This window comes from Netta rufina (genome assembly GCF_964035555.1).
Source record: "Netta rufina genome assembly, chromosome: 1".
Taxonomy (NCBI): Eukaryota; Metazoa; Chordata; class Aves; order Anseriformes; family Anatidae; genus Netta; species Netta rufina.
In genome coordinates, this window is record NC_140123.1 from 68,105,585 (window position 1) to 68,126,487 (window position 20,903).

Here is a 20,903-nt window from a genome sequence, read left to right on the forward strand (position 1 = left end):
ATTGCCACTTGGGTCTATTCTGAGGCCTGTCCTGTTTAAGCTTTTCATCTCTTAAAGAAGCAACTGAACATATGCTCGTAAAGCTTGCAGATTTCCCCAGATTGGAGAAAACGGTTGATATGCTCAAGAATAGGGCTGTTGTCCACAGGGACCAACATCTGGGAAGAATGGCCAACAAGAACCTTATGGAAAAAATACTTATGAAAAAAAGATGAATGCCGAGCCCTGAATTTGGGATCAAGAGCCCCTGGCACCAATATGAGCTGGGGACTGATGGGTTTGGGAGCGGCTCTGTTGAGAAGACCCTGAAGGTCCTGGTGCACAGTGCTCAGTACTGTGCTGCCAGTACTCAGCAAGAAGTCAGAGAGAGACTTCTCACAGCAGTGCATGGTGGAAGGATGTGCAACAATGGCCATAAGTTGAAACGAGAAAGGTCCACACTAAATACAAGGAAACACCTTTTTCCCCAGTGAGGCCAGTCAGGCAGTGAAACTGTCTCCAGCCTTGGAGATTTTCAAGACTTGACTGGACAAACCTGACCTCAGAACTACTTTGAGCAGGACTTCAGCCTAGAGTCCATTCCCTGGAGTCCATTCCAACCTCAGTTGTCTGATGATGGTGTCTTACTAAGCCCCAGTGCTCCAGAAGAAAATGAAATTATACTGTTCTCTCCTATATAAATAAATGAGGTTTAAATTACTGATATGTTCAGTTGTTTGCTAACGTATGGTCCTAAAATAGAAAATGAAAGCATTAATAACATGAATAGAATTCTTGAGGGTAGAACTTGATTTTAAATAGGTAAGCATTGATTTCTGTAGTGCCTCTTTCTCCTAGATCTTGTGGTTATAAATTATAGTTCATTTTAATTTTTCCCCTTCAACATTTTAAATCCTATCAAGCTTGTAAATATAGTTCTAGGGATTATCTTATTAAACCGAATGCATCTGTAATGAATCCTCTGAGTAGTAAATTAGCTTTAATAACACACTTGACACATGATATGTAGTGAATATCAGGAACAGTCTTGTTTTAGGTGTGTTGTTTTATTTCTTCAGTTTATTCAATATCCTTCGAGGATGATGCTTGAACATGAAATTTATGGCACTAATACTGAGGAAGGTACTGTACACCAGGAGCTTACTGACTTGCTCTTCAGTGGTGTGATCTTTGATTATAGTAACGCAGAAAATAGCACTGAAAGAATCAGTAAATAAGGAGAGGGATGAAGTGAGAATTTTTTACCTTAAAAGAGCTGTTTCAAATAATTTTGAAAGGACAGTTCTTCGAATATTAAGAGAATATACAATATTACATTTTAATAATCAAGCACGGCTTCCTTTAAACAGGAAATTCCAAACCAGCTTTGCTAGAGTCTAAGCAATAGTTTCTGGAACAGTTCTTTCTATGTTCTAGGTACACACTTAAAGGCCTTGTGGCAATCGCTTGGTCATGTGGTGCTTAATGGAGGTGTTTTGCAGTATCTTCTCTTTCCAAATATCAGCATAGCTCTATAATGTGAGACCTAAACCCAGCAGTCGTGGTGGTGTATCTTCAGCAGTGATTTCTGCCTTCATGCAACTATAATAACCTCTTCTGTTACCTAATTTCGCACTGAAAACTTCAATGCTGATCAGTGCCAAACGTTTTTGCCCTAGGACATAATTACCAACCCAAAATTTACATTAATAAATCAAAATGTTCCCAGGGATCTGAAAGACAGGAAATTGATTGTACATCAAAGGTAGCGAGAATCACATTTCAGCTCTTTGTCAACTATCTTTAGTAAGCTGGGAAGCCCTGAGTAAACAAGGAACTTGGAGATTTCTCCTTCAGTAAAAGATTTGTGTTAAATACAGATTTGAATTTGAATAAATATGAGAAAAATATGAAAATATATGTGAATCAGATTTTTTTCAGTTTTTCATGTTTAATTCATGTTTAATTATATTTATAGTTAGATAGTGAACGGTTAGAACAGATGTCCAAAATGGCACTAATGAAAGAGAACATAGATTCTCTGGAAACCGAAATGAAAATATTGGCAAGAAGAGCCCTGGACTCTGAAAATGAGCTGAGCCACCAGAAAGCTGAATATGCTTCACTTAGGTAAGCAAAAGTGTAGAATTGCAGTAGTTTGATGAGTAATGCTGGCCAATGTCTGTTGGTTTTCTTAACTCTTATTTAGCTCAAAGGGAGAAGAATCTAAGATAGTTGTTCTTGTGAGCCATCCTTCTTTTTGGAATGAAATGGTTTTCCTCATTGCTTATTTATATGTAAAATGTTGGCTTGATGGTATTACAATATGCTGAAAACCATCATCAGTAAAAAAGCAAAAGTCACTCTGACTAAGATTAAGGGCTTTCTGTTAGAAGTTGCAGTGTGATTTTTTTTTTATGAATTGCATTTAATAAATCATTTTCATTTCTAGTTGTTTTTACAACAAACGCTTTCAAGCTTATGAGTGTCACACATTCAGTTAGTTTCAAACACTTTTTTCTTAGTCTTGCATTCTTTTCAAGAGCAGAAATAAAACTGAAGCCTTGCGCTGAGTTTTTGGCCTGCTGCTCAACTGGAGTTCCTAACTGTGCTCAGAAACATACACTGGCACTAGACAGACTCAAGTGAAGCTGTTAGGGAAGAAAGCATAGGGCAGTGAGTGCGCGATAAAAAGGATAATTTAGTGACTGGAGGGGAAAATCAAGCACCTGTGAAGTCTCTGCAGAGAGATAAGAAGGACTAGATCACAGACTGAACTAGGCTAGAGTGAACAGACTGCAGAAGATACTATGGCTCTTTCCTTGTATTTCATAAATTGTAATTTAGTTAGGCAACTAGTTTCCTAAACCCATGGGTCCTTAAAAGTGACTGGTATAGCTTATGCATAGCTGCTGTATTTTTTTGTTGTTGGATTTTGATTGTTGGGAATGATGGGTGTTAGCATGCTGTATTGTGCTGGCCCACGACACCTTTCTAAGGATCCTGTGGTTTCTAAAATAACGTGAACTCCTTTGACAAATCTTGTCCTGAGTTACTGCTGCTTTATAAGATGTCAGATTTATGAATATTGTAAAAACTGATTTCTTGAAGATTAGTTGCTACTACTAAAATATTTTTTTGTCTCTCCCAAAACCATGTTAACAGTTCTCTTCAGTTTCTTCACTTAAGAACATTAATATTATGTGATTTGAACAAATGACTTGGGAATAACTTAAAATAGGTCAAGCATTCCAATTTGTATCCTAAGTAAAAATTTTTATTTTAATCATTTTGGACAAATTTTTAGTTCCCCCTGTTATAAAAGTTCTTACTTTCCTGTGATTTTTTTATAGGTGTATTCAGACTCTAATGTCCAGAGATTAAGGTTAACATTTATAAAATATCCTGAATAGTCTAAAGTATACAGAAGAATCTTGGTTTTTCTTAACTTTGGCCAATTTAGTAGCATTTCAGAAAGGAAAAAAAAAAGATATATAAATATCTGAATTCTCGTGTTTAATGCTTCTGCTTTTCCAGCTTATTGAATGAAGAGACAGAACAGAGTCTTTCAGAGACTCAGAGAAGCCTTATTAAGAAAAAATATGAAATGCAACTTTCAGAAGAGAAAATTAGACTTTTGGGTGAGAAAATTGGTGAGTGGCAGATACATATTTTCTAATAAAATTCAGTAGGATAATTGTTATATTGCTACTTTTTCTTTTATTTCTTATGGATTGCAAGAAAAATATTGAATGCAAATAAATATACTTTTGCTAGTTTTAATGTTTTGTGCAAAACAGCTTTTTTCTTTCATTGTTGGAAGGTTTTTTGCATTTTTAAAATGATACAAATAAAGCTCTTGCAACTAAGTTTTGGTTGCTGCATGTACTGTTGGCTGAACATGGTATGTTGTTACCAATGGGCAGTATTTGAGCCTACCAGTTACATTTGTGAATCACTAAGTGGTGCTTGCACCTCTCAGCATCAGTGGAAGATGACATAATCAGGAAAACATCCTTTACAGAGTATATCCTATATTCTATGTTGCGCCTTTTTCATATTGTGGGGATAAAGAGGTGGGCACAGTAATTATTCCTAGTGTGCCAAGGAGAATGTTATCACTTTCAGAAATACAATTGTATCGTGTTATGTCTCTTATTATTTCCTATAGATGCAATTGACAGGATGTATTGTTAATTGCAGTAGTGAATTTGTGAAGGGAAAATAAAACTAATCTATAGCTAATCATATCTGTTAGTGTTGTCTTATGCTATTAAATTTTTTCCATTACTTGAAACCTTTAAACTCCAGTTATTTGGGTTTAAGCATTTCACTCGAATAAGCAGAGTGAACCTAAATTTTTGAATGCTTTGGCTAAGGTGGTTAAGCCACTCCTGAGAAGGCTAGAAATAATATTTTGTCCGTGCTATAATCCACATATTTCATTCAAAAAGTCCTAGACCCCGGTATAGTGAAGTACAGTCTTCATGTTTGATAGCAGTGTCAGTCTGTGTGTCATTGCATGCTTTAGATCATTCCCAGAAAATGTGTCTGAATTAAGCATATTTTAGGCCTGAGAAAAATTGCGGTTTTTGAAAGCTGAATAGAATCTTTTCAGAATCTAGCATCACCGTGTTGCAGTCTAGATTCAAAAAGATGTTTTCATTACTGTGAGGCAAGTCCAGCCAAAGAAGCCTGAAGTTAATGGAAACTGCCTTTCTTGTACTCTTGATTATCCTGTCACCACAGGGATAACAGAGGAAGATGCTGAGTAGAAGGAAAGAAACTAAACTGTAGGTGTGGAGAGAGAAGGTACTGAGCTGAGAGATTTTAATTGCAGAATCAACAAGGAATGGATACTGAGACTGCAGTTTGGATAAGACAGCATATTCCTTGTGAAACAGGGGAAAGTAAAGCTAATAAAGAGCTGAGAGACAAAAAGTTGGGTTATTATGCTGCACAAGAATTTACAACAAGGAGGATGGGTTGTCAGAGGAGACTGTTAAGTGGGAAATAGACTGGGAGCAAGGGAGTGGAGAACCAGAGTGTAGATGTGGCACCAGGGAAAGCTGGAGCTATGCAAGAAGCCAGACTGAAAAATAATAAAGGGAATTAATGAAGAAGGATTGAAGACATCAAGTGAACTGACCTAGTATCTAAGTGGTTAAAGAGACTAGGAAAAACCTTAAAATTGCATGACTGGTTCAGAGATGACAGGTAGGACTTGCAGCTGTCGGACACACATAGGAAATAGCAGCCATACATACAGAAGCTTTAGGACAATAAATCTGAAAGCAGGACAAAGACTGGAAGTAAAGGAGATTGAGGCAGAAAATGTAGATTTAGAAATTTAGGTTTGGTGGAGAAGGAGTTTAGGATGAAAAACCTTAAGACTTAGGGCTGACCAAAGTGAAGAAAAAGGATTAGCTGCTAATCCTATCTTCCTGGAAAGGTGGAATTGGTGAGGATGGAAAGAAAATGTGTGCCCACTAGAGAACCTTTTTGCCTTTTGGAGTCTGGAATGGAGCTCAGAATTCACAAACCTTGTGTTACCTTCGCTGGTTACCAAAACAATAAACTTGGCAAAGCATCTCTGCCCAGTGCTCTTCCACAGAGAAAATGGCAATACATACCCTGATGGTTTGTCGTCTGTGTCATATGACGCATGATGGGAATCCAAATCCTGCTTTTCACTTGTCACACAAATTTGGTAACGTGGTACAGAAACAATCACTAAAAAGTTGGGAATGCCATACGTAGGGTTGTCTGTACTGCTTAATTAATAAACCCTGGTGTTTTTTTAAGTTATGGTATTGTCTTTAATTACACTATCATGGTGTTTTTCTGTAGGATCCTTGCTGCAAATTTTGCAGAGTTTTGTAGGGAGTAATCAGTGTTGTCTAGTGAAGCAAGCTTGTCTATCAGATCTCCTTAGCCGAAAATGCAGTGAATAATGCAGGTAATTGCAGAAACACATGCTATTAAAATGGTTAAATATTGTTATGCGGTGTTTTGTACTATTGCTGTCTGTACCTTAGAATTTTGGGGTGACACACAACTTTTCAGAATTGCTCACTAACTATACCTATTACTTATTCTCAGAGTACCTGATTTGAGACTTCAGTTAACAATTTTCATAAATTTTCACACAGCTGTGGAAGGAATCCATGGTTGTTTGTATCGAACATGTAACACTCTATACTGAAAATTCAGGTCATAATTCAGGCATCCAAAATACTCAGCGTTGTGCATTCATCTTTGGGCCTCCGTTCATTCTCTGTGAAATGGTGTTTAAAAAAAACAACTTTGCTTAGAATCTCAGAATGGTTGAAGCTTGGAAGGGTCCTCTGGGGGTCATCTGGCCCAACCCCCTGCTCAAGCAGGGCCACCTAGAGCACATTGCCCAGGCCCATCTCCAGGCAGCTTTTGAAGATCTCCAAGGAGAGAGACTCCACCACCTCTCTGAGCAGCCTGTGCCAGTGCTCAGTTACCTGCACAGCAAGGAAGTGCTGCCTGGTGCTCAGAGGGAGCCTCCTGGGGGTCAGTTTGTGCCCACTGGGTACCACTGAGAAGAGCCTGGTGCCTATGTGTTTGCACCCTACTTCCAGGTATTTATATGCATTGATGAGATCCTCCCCAAGCCTTGTCTTCTCTAGGCTGAACAGTCCCAGCTCTGTCAGCCTTTCCTCATCAGAGAGATGCTTCACAGAATGGTTTGTGTTGGAAGGGACCTTAGATGCCATCTAATTCCACCCCCCTGCCATGGGCAGGGACACCTCCCACCAGCCCAGGTTGCCCAAAGCCCCATCCAGCCTGGCCTTGAGCACCTCCAGGGATGGGGCACCCACAGCTTCTCTGGGCAGCCTGTGCCAGGGCCTCACCACCCTCACAGTAAGGAATTTCTTCCTAATACTTAATCTAAATCTGTCCTCTTTTAGATTTTAGCACTTCTTGAGTGCCATCATCCAGACAATTTCTCACCCACTGAATGGTTCATGCATCAAATCCATGTATCTCCCGTTTTGGGGAAAGGATATCACGGGGGACAGTGTCAAATGCCTTGCACAAGTCCAGGTAGATGGTATCTATCAGTTGCTCTTTGCCTATCTACCAATGCTGTAACCCCATTATAAAAGGCCACCAGATTTGTCAGGCACGATCTGCCCTTAGTGAAGCTATGTCAGCCATCACCAATCACCTCCTTATTTTCCATGTGCCTTAGAATTAGTTTCCAGGAAGATCTGCTCCATGATTTTTCTTGTCTGTTCCATTCCATGACCTTCCTTCATCTTTGTGTCCTTTCACTGGACTTTCCCATAGCTCCATGTCTGTCTCTGGCCTCCAGCTAGGCTTTTTGCCACTGACCACCATGCTCTGGGCCTGGCCATTCAGCCAGTTTTCAGTTCACCTCATGATCTTCCCATCCAGCCTATACATCATCAGTTCGTCCATGAGGATTTTATGGGGGGCAGTGTCAATGTCCCTAATAAAGTGCAGGTAGACAATATCCACCTCTCCTCACCTACCAGGCCAGACATTTCATTGTAGAACCTTTATCAAGTTCCCCAAGCATGACCTACTCTTGATGAATTCATGCTGACTATTGCTGCAGATTTTCTTGTCCTTCATGTGCCTGGAAATGGTTTCCAGAATCAGCTGCTCCATCAGAATTTTCTTTAGAGCAAGGTTCGAACACTGTCTGAGTAGTTTTTAGGGCCATACATCCAAAATACATTGTGGACGTTTGAGTGTCTTTCACCTTGTGTATTAAAAAAATGGAGAGGATCTGTGGAAAAACTGGAACGTGAATATAGAGTATGATGTCCCTGAAAGACTGAGCCACAGATCGTTTTAGTTCTGTTGTTTTATCTCCTGGAAGTAGTTTAAAAGTACCATACAATTTGCCCAGTTATGGTGACATTTAATGAGTAATTTGCAACCTGCATGCTTTTTATGAGAAGTAAAGGTCACTGTAAGCAAGATCTCTGCAGTTCTCCCCTGTGAATGCAGTGTGTGTACCTCATACAAGAACTGATTCTCTGACCTCTTAAAGATAAATGTAATGTGTAGCACTTTGTTAGTTGAAGAAAGATAGATCTCTTCTCAAAGCTGATTGCGTAATAAGTATATTAATAAGTATCAAAAGAATTTTTGTCTTGAATAGGTTGAATTAATAAAAATGAGACCTTTCTGATTGTGTTCAGATAACTTTTCAAAACAAAGTCTTCTGCAGCAAGAGAAGATCTGTGCTTTGAAAGAAACAATTGTGCGACTTGGTAAAGAGAAGGAAACTTTGCAAGAGTGTGTGGAAGAAGAAAGAGAGAAGATTGTCACTTTTGAGGAAAACCTGACAATTAAAGTACGTTCTAACATGTAAATAGTCAGAATGGGTTATGGGATCACGAGAGATGAAATAGAGGAAGGATCTGTTGGGTCATCACACCTATCTTACGTGGTATTTACAAATAAGTACTCCGTACTGATCTAGTTCCGCTTAAGTTTCAAGGTAAAAATAAAACTTGTGTTAACTTAGCAGCCGTGGGTTTGAGCAGTGTTTGGTGTTTTGCATAGTTTATACCTATCAAGACAGGAGGCTTTAATTACTTTCCTAAAGTGGAGAAAGGTAAATCAGTCAACCAAATATTTGGTTTGTCATAAAATTTAGCCTGAATTATTTCTCGGGGCTCATTGATGTTAAAGATACAGTGCCAATTAATATTGCTTTTCTTGTCATTGATGTTGCATCTGAATGATATCCTTTATGACTTAAAGTACTAGTTTACCTAAATAAATTGCATCGTTTTGTTGCGTAATATGATTCCAATCTGTATAACGAAGCCGTCTAGTTCACAAACGTTATCTCTCTTCTGCTTAAGTTATCTGGATAGATAACTGGATAATGGATAGATTTAGGATAAACTAAATAACGTATTTCATAACTGTTGTGAGTGTTAACTCAAGAATTTGCACTGATTTTAACAAAATATCGAAGAAATGATATTGCAGGGCAGACTATAATTGTCTTGCCATAAGCAACGACTACACATTTTTAGAACTGTAAACTGTAGAATGGTGTCTGTTTTAGAGAAGAGATGTCTGTCTCTCATGTCTCTTGTGTTTCCAGTGGAAAACATCTCCTTAGCCTATTTATACTCCTTTTAATACCTGTATCCAAAGGCAATGGAGTGAAGTGATATAATTTGTCTTAGTTTTTGTTCGTTTGTTTGTTTGTTTGAATGGAAACACAATGGCAGAGTTCTCATTTTATCAATTAAAACCTACCAGACTCTGGTAGTTTATTAATTGTAGAAAAACAGTGATAACTTATCTAATAGATAGAAGACATCATTTACGTTTGGGCTTGTGAGCCAAATGCTACCTTTAGAACCACAAAGGATTAAAAATTTTAATGGTTATATTCTGCAGAAGATATTTGTCTAAATAGTAAACGATGAAACTTTGAAAATCAGAATCCATTTTACATTAAATAGTTAAATTAATCAGCTGACTGGATAAATGGAAATTATAGCAGTGAGGCATTTATATTGATTTTGTATTTCTTTTCAAGGAGAAAACCATTTCAGATTTCAAGACTCTGATTGCTGAGCTGGAGCATTCCACAAAGTAAGGATAAAATTTCAAGATCATTATTAAATTTTGATTAATGTTTAACATTAACTCAAAAAGTGAATCATAGTTATGTGCTAACGTATGCATCGGATTTTTTTACTCTATTAAATATTAAAACGTTACAGCTTTGTTTCATGACTTGCAAACTTAACCATTGGAAAAGCTATCATTTTTAATAGGTTGGGCAGTATTGTGATACCTGAAATATTTATTATTTGCTGCATAGAAAATCTGCTGAAGCGCTCTGTATCAGTGAGAAAGATATCACCAGTTTGCGTCAACAGCTACAAGACACCAACAAAGAACTTGCACAGACTAACAAGAACAGAGAATCATTAGCTCAGGAGAATGACAGGTTACAAGAGCATCTTTCTAATATTGAGGAAGAAAATCAGGTATATTTGTATAAAGAACTCTTGTTTACAAAGGAAATTTGGGTGTTTTTCTTGTAGTGCATGGAATTAGTGGGCCCTTATGAAAGGTAAAGCTGCAAATGAAATTTTTAAGCTTGTTTTTCAAACTGAATTTTTTCACTTACTGCTTAGGTCACTTGTATAAAGAAGACCAGCTATTCTTGTGTAATTGTTTGGCTGCTATTTCCAGAAACAACTCATTAATGCTTTTCTTTCTGGTCTTCATGTCAAACATTGTAGCAGTTATAACCACTCCTCCCACGGAAAAGTACTATAAGGACAAAATGGGTATTTGTTATACTGTGCTGTGGCTGTCCCAGAGCACTTACAAGCTTATGTAAAAACTTGTATCAAAACATTTGATTTACTAATAAGTTTAACACATGACAGTTATTAAATTTCACAATTTTATTAATATGATTCTACTTACAGTTCTTCAAAGGGGCTTTTGGAAATATTTGATTATAACACATTATATTACCTAATGAGTTATTTATTTGTATACAGTTACTAATGAAATTAGTTAACATACTAAAGTGTAATCTCGTGCACGCATCATGTTTGTGTATCAATGTGTTTTCCAAGAAGCTAGAAATAAACCTAAGTATCTGTAGTGGGTCATCACTGTGTAATGCTCTGCTATTTCTTCTTTTTGCTAAAGCTTCTGCTTTCATTTAGGTTTTCTGATGTTTGCTTTTTCTCCTCCTCCCTTGTTCAATTGCTTAGAATATCTTCATCTTTGAATATACTTTCCTACCTTCTGACTTTCTCTTCTTCTAGAAATGCTTTAGTCACCAAAGGTAGGTAGTGAGTGTCAACAGAAACATGGATTGCTGAAAGTGATCACTCCAATGAATCACTGTTCTGAACCTTCTCTCAGAATCCCTTCTGTTATTGATACAGTCAGCTGGCAAAAAAAATAAAGCCACATGTTCCTTCTAGCTACCATTAAAAGCTTTGTGGTTTTCTTTGCAATGTGCCTGCATGCTTGTAGAACGTAGAAACAAACAAACAAAAATGGTAGCATCACATCATTAACTCATTTTTTTGGTCTTGCCTCTATAATATGCATTAGTTCCTCAAGGTTTTTCTGTTAATATAGGTGAAATTCAAAGGGTTTTAATTAGCATTCTCCTATCTTCATTTGGGCTTGCTGGAGAAGCTCACACAATTCCAGAGCACCTTCCTCAGCAAGGCACAGCCCTTTCACAACAGAAACATGGGCTTCTCTATAGCTTAGTGTTTGTTTGTTTGTTTTTCACACAGACTGCTTCTTGCAGCTGAGTAACTTTGTAGTTACTCTTCGTAACTTTGTAAGGAAGGGAGAGCTTCTGGAACTGCCTTGTTCAGAAACCTTTCTACATTTTTTTTTCATTCTTTTCTGTTTCACAAGCAGTAGTTGCCAGAACTTCTGTATGCACTCTCCTAATACTTGTGGCTTTGTTTTTCCTGATTAGAACATAAACACTCAGATTTTTTATTGTTATTTTGTGGTGTTTTTTATTTTTTTTTTTCAGTCTTCTGCATTTTCAAAAGTGGAATTTTAAGGGGTTATAGCATATAAAAAAGGGGGAGCTCCTTAAATGGGGTAGGCTATTTTACTGACCACCTAACTGCTGAATAAAACATCTTTTTTCTAGCTAATTGCAATATTTCCTGATTTACTATTTTCTTCATATTAAGATTTTGTATTATTTTTAAGTCAAAGAAGGTAAATATTTTTGATACATGCAACATTTTGTTTCTAGAAATCCACATGGTTTAGATTTTGTATATCCTTTAAAAAGTTACTTAATAAAGCCATAGGCTCTAGATACACATTGATTTTTTTCTCAAGGTACTAATAGTATACTTTAACTTTATAAAAGAAAATAATATTTCTTTATAGGCACTATATAAAAAAATAGCAAAGTACCAGAATGAGCTTGATGACATGAAGCTGAAAGCCCAGGATTCAAACACACACATAGTCAGGCTGAAGGGAGAACTGAAGTCTAAAGTGAGTACATGGATTAAACCTGTTAGTAAAAGTTGTTCATTTAACTAAAATTGAAATCATAAACGTGTTTCCATGGAAGAGTTTTCTTCCTAGCCAGAACTTACTTAGATTTTGTTGATATGTTTTTAATAGTTTGAACACATTTTCTTAGCTCATTTTCCACTATACAAGTAATGAAGTGTATTTCACTGTTTTATGTGTGTGTGTGTGTCTCTATGTTTATTAAAAGTTCAATGACTTATATAGGAACTTGTGACTCTTTTGTCTTTTACTGTATGGCATTAACAGTAATAATAAATAAAATCTACAACATATTGCTATACATCATATTTTTAATATTAATGTAGCCATTTTTAACAGATGTCTCTTGAGCATCAAAATGCGATCACCTGAAACAACACACTGTTTCCTAAGAAGTGTCCCAATGTTTTTTGCTAAATGGCAAAATTCTCTATAGAAAGAGAACATCCAATGCCATGTAATAGCTGTAAACCTACAAATATCTCAGTTTGTGAAACTTACTGGAAATTATAAAACGAGCTTTATGTGTTAGGAGAGAGAGAACTGCGAGCTTTTGGAGAATTACCACCAAGCACGTGAACAAGGAGAAAGCTGGGAAGCAAAATGCCGTCAAGCAGAAACGGATTGTAGCTCTGTTAGACTGACACTAATCAGTGCAGAATCTGAGAACCGCAGGCTGAAAGAGAAAATGAAGTCCCTTGAAACAGAGATAGAGCAAGTAAGTTGAAATCATTATTTCTGTAGTTCACTCTTGAAATGATCTGGCAATAGTTTTAAGCTTGCAGCTGTTTAAAATTATGTGTAATAACACATTTAACTCGTATTTTAGAGATAGTTGCTACAATGAATTGTATAGAGTTTGAACTTACTTAATAACGTAATTAGACTTCCATTAGTCACACTTGGGGAAAAAATATTTAAAAATAAAAAAAGCATATTTCAAGGAAAAAGTTATAAAACAGCTCTCACATTTGGAATCAGTTGAAGATATAAACTCCCACGGAACTCCACAGCATACCTGAAACATACCTAGTTCTTTGTCGCCTGTTACATTCCTGTCCCTACTTTCCTTGCCTCCAGCTTGTCAACTCTTTCCAGTGCTTTGCGTGTCCCAAAGATCATTTTCCTACCTGAAATTGTGAAGAACATAAAGGGCAGTACACAGCATGGCTTTGAAAATACATTATGAACATATAAACTATTGAACATATAAACTATCTTCTGGTTTGGGGTTGCTGCAGTTTTTGCTGCAGATGATCTCTGCTTCCTAAATATCACATAGGCTACTGAGGACTGTCTGTGCACATTACATATTTAAGAGGAACTGATCTGCAACTGTTCGTGAAGAGGGATGAGAGAGCACAGCATTAGCAAACCAGCACAGGACATCTGTGTGTCAGATTTTGATTTTTTTTTTTTTAATATAACAAATCTGGTTGGTGGTCCTAGTTTGTGCACTCAAACAGGTAGAGATTTCATCCTTCTTCCTCCTTCCCACATGGCTTATATTAATTGTAGGAATAAACAGACCTCCTCATGAAAACTCTGTCAACAAATGGAGTCAGAATTCCAGATGGATATCATGTTCAGGTTTGTAAGGCGTGTATCTTAAGTAACTAATTTTTATTAAGAAATCTTAATGTGCTTAGTAGTGCCCTTCTACTTTTTTTTTAGGCAAGACAGAGCTAGAATGAATGTGATGTACTCCCCCTACAATCATCTCTTTTCATCTCAGTCATAAGAAATCTTTCAAGGAAGTCAGTGCTTTACATCTCCCCTTACTTTTGTCAACCTTCCACACTCTTTCTGCCACCCACTGAAAATTAAATGGTTAAAAGTGACTGGAAATACAAGTCAGGTACGACTGGGCAAAGTACAGGCATTTTTCAAACAGGAAAAAATTTGGTTATGTTAATTTAAAATACATAACATTCTAAATGTCTCTAGTCAGAACTGCTGCTGCTGGTTTGTGGACTACTTTTTAGTGTGGCTTCTGTCATCTCTTCATTATGCCTGAGTTTACAAGTGACAGCAGTATAAATATGTCTGACAGTATTTCAGCGTTCGCCGATCTTCTGCATGCAAGAATACATTTTATTGTACAAATAAGAAGGTCTAATCTGAAATCAAATGGAGCCCATGACAGAATTTTGAACCTTATTAGCTCTGTAGAAAGAGTAGAATCCTAGGAAGAGAATTTAAAATGTTAGTAGCTGGTTTTGCTATCAGAAGTGAGAATATTTTTTTCTAGTTGTTTTATATAAAGGAGGTTTTTAAATAAATAACTTTAAAGTTTATTCCAGAATAAACTACTGCTGCCTCTTAAAAATTCACCACCGCTGTGTAGAAATGTTTTTGTAGGATTTTGGAAGCGGTTTTATAATTTCTTTGCAGTACAGTTTTGATTATCTGATATTGCTTTATTGTAGCATTTAGCAACAGAAGAAGCATACCAGTCTCAGATTTCTACTTTACACAAGTCTCTTGTGAGAATGGAAGGAGAGCTGAAAATCATCCATCAGGAGAGAGTCTCTATACTTGCAAACCTCACATCTACACAAGAACGTTGCGCTAAATTAGATGCAGGCAAAGAACTATTAAATCAGCAGTTAACTTCCACAGCAGAGAAGGCAGAAAGGGTATGTGAAATATATTAGAAAAATAATTTGTTACTGTTGTACTTAAGGAATGTCAAACTACTTAGAGATCTAGAATGATCACAGAAATCCCTATTCATAATTATCGTCTCTTTTATTTTTTTAATGTTTAATTTGGCATGCCTCTGGAACTTAATCCTCATTGGGTGGGTGCTGTGTGCTATCTGAAAAGCTCACTCTTTGCAGGATTTTACTTTGAATACTGAAAAGTCAGGACTTAAAATTACTGATTGTTTTTCAACAGAGGTCTTGGATTTTACATCCAATCACTTAGTAAGCAGAATATCTGGAGTAGTTTATTAGCACAGAAACGTGACATGGGCATTAAAGTGCTTGGCTGTTTTAGGGAGTTACAATCTCTCTTTAATAATTTCTCCTTATTTTTCCTTGAAAATCAGTTTCTGTTGCCCTTGATATAAAAAAATACAAAATTAATATTTGATACACAAAATAAATCAGCTTAGATGAACTCGGAAAAAGTGTTCATACATACTCAGGATATTCAGATATTTTCTGCATAGTTCTATTGCTGTTCTGTCTGTTCCCTGCTCCAGCTGAGATAATTTCATGTTCCTTGGGCTTCCAGCATTCTCTTTTAACCTTTATGCCATTTCTATATGCAGTGAGTAAAGATGTTGTTTGACATTTGGTTATTTGTTCCAGTCAAATGTGTTGTAAGATGTCTTTTGTATAGTTCTGGAATACTCTATGACGCATTTGATAGGGAAGATTTCCAGCATATGACACTTGTCTGAAGCTTTTGTGAGATTTAATACAATTAAGTCTTCCAGTATCCTTCTGGGAAATTGTCAGAGAAGGGGCTTGCTGCGGTTGTGTGGAAAGAAGCAGAAGTTTCAGGAGAGAAAAATGCAGAAATGCAACTGGAGAGTTTTGTGAAAATTCTGAACCTGGGAAATTTTCACTATTTTCTTCATACTTTTCAAACTGTAGTCTTTCATCAGCTGTGTATAACCCTCAGATAGGGTTTGTATTTTACGTGGTAGTCTGTTGGAGAAAGCTACATTATTAGATTGCAGCATATGTATATTCGTAAGTCAAAACTAAACCCGATGCTGAATAATGGGTTGTTGTTGTTTTTCCCCAGTGGATTTAACACCATTTATTTTCTTATAACTTACACTGTCTACATTTTTTTGTATTCTTTTGTTCTGAAATACAAAAGTAAAACTGAAGCAGTTTATAGGCAAGGAACTAGATTTTCATTGAAAGCTAGTGGAAAATTGGATTTTCAGAATAAGGAAAACTTTCGCTTTAATTTGTTAAAACCATATAGTTGGATTTTGCTTAGTGAAATTAAAAATGCTTTTTCTTCTGTTGGTCTGTTACTTGAGTTTTCTCAGTCTTGTCCTGGTTTGAACACAAAGATGATTATCCTCTGAAAATTCTGAGGAATGTGTTGGAGAGTTGCGGTGTTTGTTGAGGTGTCTCAGCTCATAGATTTTCCACAACCGTTGGGTGAGCATTATTGAGCATAATGTAAAATAGGGTGGAAGAAAATAGAGACAAGAGTGTTTACAATATCCAAAGTGGACTCAGATATATTAAAATGAAAAGATAAAGGAAAAATAGCATCTATTTTACTTACTGACATTAAACCAAGCAATTTTCTGCATCTTTAGCTAAATTGATACAGATTTTCCTGATACACCTTCTCTGGCATTTTTTTTTTCTTTTTGTGTTTGTTGCCTTTCCAGTGAAACATTAATTTTCCCTTCTTTCCTCCTAATTTTTTTTTGACACTCTGTTAAGTAAAATAAGTGTCATCTCACTCTACTGGAGATACAGATATTGTTTGGTTAAATGACATCTGGATGTCATCTCCTGCGTGAAAATAGTTAATCAGTATTCCTTCCCTCAACAAAATGTAAAACTTCCCTCCTTCTCTTTGATAATCATGTTTTTCACATGAAGAGTGTGTCCACTGATCCATATATTTCATAGCAGTTTGTCGTCTGTAGTAAGCATGCTTATGTTCAGATATATACATTGGGTGAATTTATACATCTGACACAGGGTTTTGATTGAGGTCAAATAAAACAGTAATCAACCACCTTGGAGTAAGAGTGTTCCTGGGTCATTGATACTAGAATTTATTTATTTTTTTATTTTAAAAAAAGGTTACCCTAACAGATGGCCAGTAAGGTTAACAGACGTACACCTAAAACTTTAAAATCTTTGTTTAGCTGCAGAGTGAGTGTGAGTCTTCCTATTCGGAAATAGAGCTGCTGAGAAAACAACTGGGAAATGAAAGAGCATCTCTGAAAAACCTGGAATCTTTGCTTGCGTCCAATTGTGAGAGAGAATTTCAGTCACAGATTGCAAAGCAAGAAAAAGACTCTGAAATTCAGCTTCTCAAGGAACAGCTTTCTTTAGCAGAGAATAAACTGTGAGTAAATGACCAGGAGAATATTGTACTTTTTTTTTTTTTCTTCCCAATTATAAACAGATGGTTTATATTTAGCTCCATTTGTACCTTGGATACCTTAATAACAGAATATACCAAAAATCTGCTTTTAATTCCTCAGCTATAACCTGAAGGACGTTTCCATGTAGTGTTATATTTTACTCCAAAACAGAGACAACTGCATGGTGTAGCTCTTTTCATTTTGCATTATTGCATTTGGTACCATACTTGGAGGTTTATAGCTGCTGTCTAATTAAAGCGTGTTGGCTTTACAGTGCTGTGCAGAGCCGAGATTTTACTCAGCTCAAAAATACAGCAGCGCAGCTAGAGTCAGAACTGGAAATCACCAGAAGACAGCTGGGAACTGAGCGGGTTGAAAGGCAAGTACACGTTTTTGTATTATGCTTCCTACACCTAATTGGGGTGAAATACAATATAGTACTGAGATTTAAACTAATTAGAAGGATAAAAAGCAAAGTTTGTGTTTGCTTTGCTGTACGTCTCCTGTGAGCTCAGAGGCTACTGATGTCACTGAACTTTGTGTGAAACATGCATTCTGTCAAAATTCCTCGTCTCCCAATGGAATGAGATACTGAGATGAACTGCCCTCTGGAATGGCCTAATTTAGGATGGGGTGGATCACTTTCCTGGAAATGCTTGTCTGTCTGCGCTCATTTTCCTTGACTTATGGTGAGAGTCTAAGTGATTAGTTGGCTAGATGAGTAATTTATAGAGTGCTAGTTCTGTGATACAAAAACTATCTTTTGGCTACATCTGCAGTAGGGGACTAAAACTGATCAGAGTCTTGACTTGAGGGGTACGTACAATTTAAGTGTTAATAGATACTCTGGAAGAATTTTAGCCCGTAGCAACCTGCCTTCTTCCAGGTACTGCTCGGGACACAGAAGGTGCCAGGGATGGTTCCCAAATGACAATATGGAAGAAATTTTCTTTTTTATTTAATGGGAGTGGGGTGTGAGGAGGTATCTGGAAGGGCCTGTACATAGTGTTAAACTAATATAGCTGCAGGACCCAAGAATGTTCTCTGGCATGCTTTATGAGTTAGTTTAGCTCTCTAGTCTTGGCGTCTTAAAGAGTTTCTTATCTGTGAAGCAAGAATAGCAGTATTTCACTATCTCATGGATGTATTGAGGATAAAAATATTACAGTGCCAAGCATTATTTTGGGTATATAAAAGAGATGAGTAGAAGCAGAGTGATGTGATTATAGCATAAGTTGAGAATTAGGTCTCCTGTTTAATTGTGGCAAATTACTTTGTTGATATTGTCTCTTGTAAGTAAGGATGAAGGCTTTGAAAGGAAAACCTCTACACTTGAGATTATGTATGTCTTACAAAGATTAATTTCTTAAATATCACAGCGTATGTTTCAATTTCAAACTGGATTCTCCTGAAGTCAGGCAAAAGATGCAGAACTTTAGTTTAAGGTGGCATTGTGTGCTTTGTCAGCTGCATAAAATAAGCAATATTGTATACTAATATAGCAGTACGTTTGTTTCAAAAGAAACTCAGTCTTCTTTAAACTCTACTTACTTTCTCCTCTTCTTTCTCCATTCACCCTGCATGAATGCATCCATTTTGTAATGCTTGGGTGTTCCCTGGTGGGGGATGCAAGTGTTTCTTTTTGAGGTGTTCAATGGCAAAAAGTTGAATCAGCCTCCATACTTAAGCTCTCCTCCTAGTTAAGGATAATTTGTTATTCACTTGGTTATTTACAGTTGCAGTAACATTAAGTTTTAATTTACAATTTGTTAGCACCATTAACCATTACATTTGTTAGCACCTCATTCTGAGGCAAAGATCCTTGTTGCCATTCTTGAAAAAAAAAATTCTTCTACTTCAAGAGAATTACAAACACAATCACCTGAGATGTTTTGGAAAGAACAAAGTTAGGTTGCATGATGCAGTCTGTAAGTCAGTACTTGCAAACACACTATGCAGACAGAGTTGCTAATCTGTCTTTCAGAGTATATTATGAATACCATTAAATCATTAAAAAAAAAAAAAAAAGTGGCAAAGGAAATGGTAATGACTATAAGATAACTGATCATTTTTTGAAAAGTGCTTAGCCTGTCTCTAAAATGATTTTTATCTAGGGAACGTGCTGTACAGGAGCTTCGACGCCAAAATCGTACAATCTCCTATCAGTTAAGCTCTACGTTAAGAACATCATCACCTGAACGTACACACCATCAATCTCTGGATTGGTCCCTGGAAGGGTAAGCAGTTCAGCAACATTTAAGTTCCAAGCACTGGAAAAAAAAATAACTAAAACTTTAGACTCTGATACTTCTTCTTGAAATATTGGCTCAACTCCACAGAATTACACTGCTCAGAAAAAGTTACAAGATTCAGGACCATTATCTTTTGATGGTACTCCTTTTATTTTGTTTTATTCAGCTATGTCAAAACTATATTGTTAATAGCAACTGCTTGCACCAGGATACTATAGCCATAAATTCTTGAAACAATAATAGTAACAACGCTACATAAAATCTCCACTTGACTTGCCATCATTTTGTGCAGCTATAAATATTTTCTTATTTCCTACATAAAGGCTCATAACAATCCAGCCTTTCTTTTTCTAGTAGCTTTCAGAATCGTTTTTACTCCCTATATGTATATGTCTGTGAGCGTTTTGTCCAAGAAACATAAATGCATTCTGAAAGTCTTCAAACACATGTAACACTGCAGAGGAACAAAGCCAAGTTTCCTTTTAGCAGTCACTGAAAGGAACCTCCATCGTACACAGCTACTCCCATACAATTCAGTCTGAGCTTAATTTCCTATTTGGTAGCTGCTTACTCACAATTTTTATGGAGATAGATGGCAGCATGTATTAAAATTAATTGCCAGTTGAGTGGGAAAATTTCCCAGTCTGAGATTTACAGAAAATCATTTCTGCTTTTGAGGTGGTTATGTACTTCCAAGACGAATTTTCTTAACACTTTTGCTACCTGAGATAATTGATCCATCTTTGTTATCATGGACTCCTCTAAGTACTTAAGTCCTAATAATTCAAGGCAGGTTTCTTTGGGCCAACAGGCTGGTCCTGGTGCCCTTAGTTGGAAAACTTAGGAGTCTAAGCTTGTGAATTGGTAACTCTTGGTAGCAAATATAGGGAGTCTTCATTCCTCTGATAGAACCATGTCTACTTCTCCCTAGTCAGAATACAGCATAGGTTTTACATTTGCTGGAAAAAGCTCTGTATCATTTAGAACAATTTAATTTAATTTTTATTACCATAACATTTTCTTCTATTTTTGATAGTCTAAAGAAAAGAGGGTTCGATCATCATACTGATACAGATGAATATGGTACTGTTTCTATTTGTATTGACCCTTTATCAGGGTGATAATATTCCTTTTTAATTAGTAAACTAAAATAAATTGGTTTAAATTAAAAATTGTTTAAATTTCATATCAAGACTAATCTTCTACAAACTAGATTATGAATTCAACTCCTTTCTTGTTTGCTTTTTGTATTGTTTTTCTCATTACTAGCCTGATGTGGCATGATCTGCTTTTGATGTTCCTAGGGAACAAGGAGTTTAAATAAAGACTAAAAATGAATGATGTGAACCAGGTACAAATACTTTGTTTGCTTAAGATCTTCAGCTGGTCTAAGCTAAAACTTTCTCCGTTAATTCAATGTAGCTTTTGAATGTAAATGAACTTTTTCTACTAAATGAATTTTTTCTACTAAATTATTTTTAATTTTTGTGTGCCCAAGATACCAATATCATTCATACATTTTTACT

At 36.4% G+C, this 20,903-nt stretch overlaps 1 protein-coding gene across 1 annotated transcript in view; it reads left to right on the forward strand.

The window, feature by feature from the left end:
* Positions 1–20,498, forward strand: part of TSGA10 (testis specific 10) — a gene marked incomplete at both ends in the record, with an annotated part of 29,460 nt that extends 8,962 nt beyond the window's left edge. Inside the window, 12 exon segments of the mRNA XM_084287657.1 lie at positions 1,958–2,109; positions 3,517–3,632; positions 8,184–8,338; positions 9,548–9,603; positions 9,836–10,004; positions 11,911–12,021; positions 12,575–12,760; positions 14,472–14,681; positions 16,904–17,106; positions 17,400–17,504; positions 19,240–19,362; positions 20,414–20,498. Of these exon segments, the coding sequence (XP_084143783.1) occupies positions 1,958–2,109; positions 3,517–3,632; positions 8,184–8,338; positions 9,548–9,603; positions 9,836–10,004; positions 11,911–12,021; positions 12,575–12,760; positions 14,472–14,681; positions 16,904–17,106; positions 17,400–17,504; positions 19,240–19,362; positions 20,414–20,498 (1,671 nt within the window).
* Between the last annotated feature and the right edge of the window lie 405 nt (positions 20,499–20,903).